Genomic DNA, 7,879 nt, shown 5'->3' with positions numbered 1-7,879 from the left:
GAAAAAAGCGCTACACATTTTATTCCTGCTACAACCTGCATAAACCCCGCACTAATGTAACTCATGGGAAGGCCTCAGCTGCGCTCTGCACGAGGCAGGACCGGTGTAGCCACCGGCCCTTCGGACGCGGCGTGCTGGGCTGGGCCGGGCCGGGCCGTACAGCCGATGCTGGCCCTGGTACCCCGCTGTGCCGCAGAGCTGGCCCCCTCGCTGCAGGACGGGAGTGCGCAAAAGCCAGGGGCGGGCGGGTGCCGTAGCAGCGACGGGGCTGAGCACACACGTGCCCTCGATGCCGGCGAGGACAGTGGGGGGCGGGGGTTGCAGCCCACGGTAAGGTCGAGACCAGACCAAGCACGAGGACACCTGGCTGGCGGCTCTGCCCCTCGCTCGCCGCCTGGCTTAGAACGGAATCGAATGAAGCGCCTGTTCAATCTGCGCGTGCGCAGTACTCTGCCTGGCCCCGGAACTGGGAAGCCGGACGGTTTCCCGGCAGGCCCCGCGGGGCGGGGTGTTCTGGTGTTGCCGGAAGTGCGGGTCGGAGCCGCCCACGGTTCGGTCTGTGTGATGCTGGTGGCCCTGGCCGGCTTCCGTCGGCGCGGCGGCTGGGGGCAGGGTCCCGTCAGTGCCTGCGTGCGGAGCTGGAGCGGGGCCATGCCACGGAGGGTCAGTGACTTGGGCCGGGGCCGCTCGCTCTGCGGAGCACGTTGGGCGGCAGTGGGGAAGGAAGAGAGCGGCTCGCCTCGGCCGGGGTGGCGCTGGGGCTCCTGGGTGTGTGGCGCTGGGGACGGGGTGAAGCCCCTGTAAGCCGGGTCAGCGGGCCCTGGCCTGGCGCCACTAACCTACCGCAGCGGTCTGGGTTCCTGCGCCGCCGAGGGGCGGGAGAGAAACGGCCTTTCCTGTTCGCCCCGTCTGCTACCCTGGGCGTTTGCCGGGCGGCTTCGTGCTGCGACACCGGCGCCGTGGGGAGCCCCCCCCCACACACACACACCCCCACACCCGGTGGTTGGCTCGGTCACACGGCACCAGGAGGGGGAAACAGTGATTCTAAAACCATTCTCGTTGCTTGGGAGCGGAGGGGAGACTCAGAAGCAAGAGTAGAGGCTGGAACTAGTTTTAATCTTCGCACTGGTTGGCTAGATTTCAGATTTGCAATGTCACTTTAACAGCTGCTGGGTTTTTTGTTTTTGTTTGGTTTTTTTGTTCAGGGAAAAGAAAAGTGTAAAGACCCAGTAAAACCTTCTGTTCCGTCAGGTCCAGTTGTAACTGACAAAAGTGGTTCCGTCACTATTGCTATTCGTGCCAAACCTGGATCCAAACAAAATGCTATAACAGGTATATCCCAATGAAAAGTGTAAGTATGAGGGAAATAGTTCATGTAATTAAACAAACAAAGCTATTTGGGAAGGCAAGTTTTTTTCCTCCTCTCCCTGCACCCATTTCTTTGCACAAGTTTATGGTCCTGCAGAGAGGTCCAAGTGATAGTGAAATGTGGCTTCACAACCTTCATTATATCAAAATGACCTGATGTTCCTTGTGCTCCATTTGACTAGGTGTAGTTGATTGCACTGGTAAAACTGGAAAGATGTGTTGGAGTAAATCCACCTTTTTGCAAGCAGGGAGAGTAATCCTGGGTAATCACTTGATTTTAGCTATATTCCAATATAACTGCTTATGTGAAATATTCCAATGCTGCCGTCTATCTTCAGATGAGTGCAAAGCAAAAGACTTGTTATAGTGGACAGGATCCAGTGTTGTTGGGTTTTTTTAAAGCTGACCTGTGTAGCAAGTATGTTGATTGAATAGCAAGAAATAATCTATTTTACACATCTGTGTATATATAATTTGTTCCATCCTCTTATGAACAGTACAGGCATTTATGTAAAGACAAAGGAAAATTTCTTTTCTGTTCAGCAGGGGGAGCCTACTTACCATTTATGACAAAAAGCTCAGTCAAATCTGATCTCTTTGTAGTGAACCATCCTTTGTTATAAAACTAGAAGCTTTGTGATCCTTATTATGAATGGTATACACCAGGGGTTGGCAACGTTTGGCACGCGGCTCGCCAGGGTAAACACCCTGGCGGGCCGGGCCAGTTTTATTTACCTGCTGACGCGGCAGGTTCGGCCGATCGCGGCCCCCACTGGCCGCAGTTCGCCGTCCCGGGCCAATGGGGGCGGTGAGAAGCCGCGGCCAGCACATCTCTCTTAGATGGGTCTGTTATCTGTAGGATAGTTCAGCACATATTTCATCTTAAAGGGACATTAGTGGGCATTGTTACAAAAGAGATGATAATCAAAACTGCATAAAAACTACTGGGACATTAACCCCAATTTCAAAATCAAATTGTAGATTAACCTCACGTCTGGAAGCAGGGACGGTAGTAGAAGTGGATGTGAAGGGCCCAGTACCTCACATTGACACTTGGGAGAAAATTATGCAGAGTCTGCAGCCTGACAAAGCCTCACTGTGTCCACCAAACTCATGGAACAGGATCCAGATAACTACAGAATGAAACTTGTTAATTCTTAAAAGCATCACATTCTAGAATCTAAGGCCCACTCTTCCCTATTTATAAGGACTGTCTATTAATGCATACATCTGAGGAATTGACTAGCCTTGTTGGTAAAGTGGAAAAAACAAGTGGTAGAATTAAGTGGATGTTCTTGATGCAGTAAAAGTGCAGTAAGATCCATCATCAGCTGGACTGTTCCAGGAGTTGTCTACTTGGTTTCAAATAAACCATTCTTTAAAAATATGAAAGTAAAAAACTAGGCACCGTTAATGCTTTGAAAATAAAAATCCTAAAATATTTGTTATAGATGTGACATCCGAGGCAGTAGGTGTAGCTATTGCTGCACCTCCATCAGAAGGGGAGGCAAATGCAGAGCTGTGTCGTTACCTTTCTAAGGTTCTAGAAGTGAAGAAGAGCGAAGTTGTTTTAGATAAGGTACAATACTTTTTCTTTTTCTGCTCTGCTACAGTTAGATTTCTGAAACTTATATTGTAATAGAGACCACTTTCCACATACAGCAGACCAAGTTTCTATTTTTCAAAATACTAGTATGGAGATATATTAAGTTGTGTAACCTCAGTTATGGAAAAATAACGTATTTTAGTCTTTGAATTACTAACTAAAAATAATCTGTTTCTCAATGGCCCAAATCAAATGTGCTGTTACTTTTTCTTGGTATTTTCTAAGTCAGTGTTTGGTTCATGTCCTCTGTGACCTTTAAAGTATTCTTCATACTGAGTCTCATTTTCTAAGAAGTTAGAATATCTTGCACAAAACACCTTACAAGTGACTTTCTTTAGAAATTTGTATATTTGAGTAAAAGATCTCTGTTGGGTCACTCGAATACACAGTGATGAGCATATCAATTCCTAGATAGCTTTGCTTCTATTGCGAAAACAGTAGTAACATCAGAACTCCTACAGTGACTACTCTGCATGATTAAACAGGTGGAAATTGCATTTATTTCTTCTAGTGTCGTTTTTGTTTAAAGTCCATTTTCTCCAATATCCCTCTTTTACAATTAAGATCAGATTTGGACAATGACAACTTCTATGAATTACATGTTTATGTAGATGTTTGTGATTGAAAAGATTAAATTCATTATCCTTTTAAAAAACAAGTATTAAATCTTAACCCATTGAAGCCAATAGAACTTCAGCATACAAACAAATTAAGAGAACAGCAAGTAGCAGAAGTGGGGTTAACTTCTGTCACAGTCACACTGGGAAGTCAGCATTCTACTACCCAACAGTGGTCTGTTCATTTAGGGTGGCAGCAACAGCAGAAGGGACATTGAGAGGAAATAGAACAGTCTGTTTCCTGTTTTGGAAGGCTACCAGTTAGTCTTTGGCTTATGTTACTATCATGTTTGTATGACATATATGAAAAGTGGATGAAGTCTGAGCCATCTACTAAATGTATTCGTTTATAGGGCCAGGAAGATAAGAAGAGTGCCTGGGATGGATGCTTTTTTATGTTGTACATAAATCTAAATACATACATTTTAAAAAACAGCTGTTAGAGGCTACGTTGTCTAATGGACTGAGCACTACTTGGCTGGTAGACAGGAACTCAAAGATTTATATCTTGGCTTTGCTGCAGACTGAACAATGTACTTAACCTTTATTTCAGTTTATCCCATCTATAAAACAAGGGTAACACGTTCTTACTTACCTCACAGTCATGTTGAGAATTAATTAGATTGCTCTTGAAAAGCACTATATAATTGCTAAGCAGCATCAGGCATAATGAGGAGCAGCACTGTTCAACCTTTCCTAGTCAGCTCTGGTAATTCTAGTCTGACCTGCAGCACCCAGGCTATTTTATATTAGGACTTGTCAACCACAGACCTTCAGTCATTCTGAACTGTGCCTCAATTGTGAAGTGGGTCTGTTTTGTGACTCCAGCCAGATTTTCAACCTAGGTGTACAAGGCTAATACCATATGATAACTGCTACCTAGCATTCTCCCTTGTCTCCCAGCTGCTATATAATCAGTTCTCAGCTGGGAAAGGAGATCCAAGCTAAAATTAAAAATGCAGAACTACATTTGTTGGTCTTATTTATCTTGCCTTACAGAATTTTAATCCTGTAATACAGTGCAACGTGACTAAGCCACAACTTGAGAAACTGAAAGCAGTTTCTTAACAGTGGTTATCTTCTAATAAAGGTGGAGAAATTGTACTCAGTAGATTTTGGGATACTGTGGGGCAGCCTCTTAAGATGGAAAGCTGCTAATTTGTGCTTTCAATGGAACTTTTATGTATGTACTGTAAATGTAATTCTAGATTTGGGAACTTAATTCAATCTAGAAATGTAGCTACTGGACTCTTACATGAGAGGAAACATTTTGTTAGCGCATCCTTATAAGAAGTAAACACCAGTTGGCCAAACTATTGTTTAAAGAATGCCTTGATTTCAATAAAGTAGAGATAGTAACATCTGTATGTGACATCTGCATAGTCCCACGTGCAGGATGCATTGCTGAGCTTGGAGAGCATCCTGCTGCTCACTCCCCCTCCCAGCTGATGGAAAGAGCAGCAGCTCAGGGCATGCTCTAAAACCTGCCTGCCTACTTTGAAATATGTAGCAGATCCAGTGACTCTGCTCCCTCCCACCCCAGGAATAACTAGGGATGATATTGGGTCCCTGGCCCCACTCAGCCCACTTATTCAGGGAGAGATTATTTTCTTCCTGGGTAAGCATGTGAGTGGGTAAGTGGGTTTTTAAGGCCTGTCTTAAGGCTCACTCTGCTATGGCCAAGCTGGCATCCATGGCCTGCTTCTGGAACATTAGAGAAATCTTAGACATTGCAGGGCTGCTATCTGCAGCTCATTCACACATTTACTCAGAGTCCTCTTCTCATCTAGATTCAATGTTTGTTTCAGAAGAGAAGAGTAATTCTGCAGTTCTTGCTTAATTGCACACCCCAGTCTGCCTTCTCAGGAGCTCTACCTCTTGTTAGACTTGCACAAGTCAGACAAAAGCATCTCGAAGAAGAAAAATGTTACTTAGCAGTAAACCTAGAACTTTGAGGGTGGTGTCTATGTTTTTATACTAGCTGCCCATCGTCCTCTGTGGTATGGTGGAAGCAATTGTTACTGCTTCAGCTCCATGGCCGTCTTATAACCTCAACTTAGAATGTGTGGTGCCACAAGAGGGTGCTCACAGAATCCCTATGCACAGTACTTTCCATGCGGTCTCTGAAGCACCATGGCACTAGAGGATGTTTTCTCCCAAATTTGACTATGCAGAGGAAATAACTCTGGTTAGAGTTACTGGTGACTAACCTTTTTTCACTACTGTTGGTTGAATGTAACCTTAGTACTATTTACAAAGTACCCACTCTATTGGCACCATGATTAGTTTTTAAAATGTGTACTTAGAAGTAAAGAAATAATTCTCTGAATTCTTTTTTGTGTTGAAACAGGGTGGTAAATCTCGTGAAAAAGTGGTGAAGATTTTGGTGTCGATGACTCCAGATGAGGTTTTAGAGAAACTGAAAAAAGAAGCTACCAGTTGAGACCAAACAAAAGCAGGAAATGGAACAATGTGTCTTGAAAATCTTTCATTGGATGTAAAGAGGAGGAGGGACATTCGTCAATGAGAGCACACAAATGCGGACTGTGGGTCACTTACAAGAAACAAAGATTCTTTTGTGTAAATGTGTAGATAAATTTAAGTACATTGTAAATTACAAATCTCTTCCCTATTCTTCCATACTTTAAACGTTTCGTTTAAATAATCCCACAGAACTAAGGCCCAAGCTAGAAGTGGAAGCAGGATTTATCGCTGGATAGGAAAGCTAAAAACCCTGAATCTACATCATGAATTCAGCATGACAGGGCTCCTTTTCTATAGTTATCTTCAAAATAGTCTCCTAAGCGTAAACCCAGTCCTGATGAGTACTTGGGCAATGTTTTTGAATGCAGGCATAATTATTTTTGGTTCACAAAGTAAAAGGCTTGGAGTGACAGGCTTCTGATAAAGCACTGGAACAATGTCAAGAGAAATATGATGCAGAAGGAAAAATCAATTTAGAAGTGAGAGCCTAAAAGAGCAATCAGTGTAATATATAGTGGCATGCGCAGGGTCCAATTCTACTCTTGTCTACACCACTGTAAATCCAGAGTAATGCCAGTGGCTTTTGAAGCCAGTGGCATTGCCCTGGATTTACATAGGAGCAGAACTTTTCCCTTAAGCAGTCAAAAGAATTGAGTCTGCAATATGAGAAATTGATACAGTACTTAAGCAGCAAGTACACAAAAGCTTGCTTTGATTCACTAGGAAGCCTATAATCAGAGTTGCTTAATAAAGGTAGAGTTTCTTATAGAGTGGTCAAAAGTATCTTCACCTTACATGCCAAATGTAGCAATTTGTTTTGTTTAATAAAAACACAGCACTAAGTTTCATCCACAGTTCTTGTATTTTCAATGAGAACGGATTATTTCTAGCTGTGACTTGACTAGTAAAACAAAATTAATTTGTTTTTAGACAGTCTTAGCAGCAATTTTGTTTGTTCTTAGTGACATTCTGTTGATCTAAATAAATGAGTTGTGGTCAAGAATCAGTTTCCAGCCCATAGAAAAGTGAGCAAAATGAAGTAATACATGGAGTGGTGTTAAAAAGAGTGCAAAGATTGTACATGAGAGGAAATGGGAGAAGTAGATGTATTTGTCTTAATCGCTCTTGACAAAGTACTGGAATGCACACTTGTGTTCCCCACTAATATATGTGATGTCACTATATTCGGCTGTTTCAGCTATCCTCTTAGGTTGCAGCTGTTATGGGTTAGATTGTGTTACTTTCTACGTTGTTTCTATCCAACAGCTGTAATGTGTAAATGTGATTTTATAATTTTAATGCCTAAAAGTCAATAAACAGGTCTAAAACCCCACTAAGCTTCTGCATCTTCCACTGGGAAAAAATCCGTATATTAAAATAAGTAGCAGAAATGTATCAAAAAAGGTTTTCACCAGCTGTGCATAATCAACAAGCTGCATATCTCAAGTTTCACTTTTCCATGATCAAAAACTGCTTTTTGTCTCTCCCATCCCTTCCATTTTCAGCAATGCAAAAAGATGTTGCTAATGGTTCTATCTACTAGCTATGTGCTAATAAGGTTAATTGCTAGAGGAATAAAGGCTGTAAATATTTGCTGCTTAGGTCATGTTTTGCTTCCTCAGGCTGATGCCCATACACTGCTTTATGTGTATCTCCTCATTTCCCACTTCACAGTCCTGACACGCTGACATTTTGGCTATCAATTGCTTTTCTCCTAGCCCAGTTGGCATTCTACTCCTCAGCTTTACGTTGATGCTTCTCACTGTTCCAACTGGTTTGCCCAGCAGAGGGCTTCACTCTCTTG

The 7,879-nt window shown here is 43.2% G+C and overlaps 1 protein-coding gene across 1 annotated transcript; it reads left to right on the top strand.

Moving 5' to 3' along the window:
* The first annotated feature begins 381 nt into the window (after positions 1-381).
* CUNH15orf40 (chromosome unknown C15orf40 homolog) lies at positions 382-7,408 on the top strand. The gene is made up of 4 exons (XM_024202476.3): positions 382-663; positions 1,206-1,332; positions 2,820-2,947; positions 5,942-7,408. The coding sequence occupies exons 1-4, from the start codon at positions 415-417 to the stop codon at positions 6,032-6,034; spliced, it is 597 nt and encodes a 198-aa protein (XP_024058244.2). The 5' UTR covers positions 382-414; the 3' UTR covers positions 6,035-7,408.
* Positions 7,409-7,879: the final 471 nt, after the last annotated feature.

The sequence above is a fragment of the Terrapene carolina genome, unplaced genomic scaffold (assembly GCF_002925995.2).
Source record: "Terrapene carolina triunguis isolate 2854851 unplaced genomic scaffold, T_m_triunguis-2.0 Scaffold67, whole genome shotgun sequence".
Classification (NCBI taxonomy): domain Eukaryota; kingdom Metazoa; phylum Chordata; order Testudines; family Emydidae; genus Terrapene; species Terrapene triunguis.
The sequence above is the reverse complement of the archived record's forward strand: the minus strand, read 5'-3'. Positions and strand labels throughout refer to the sequence as shown.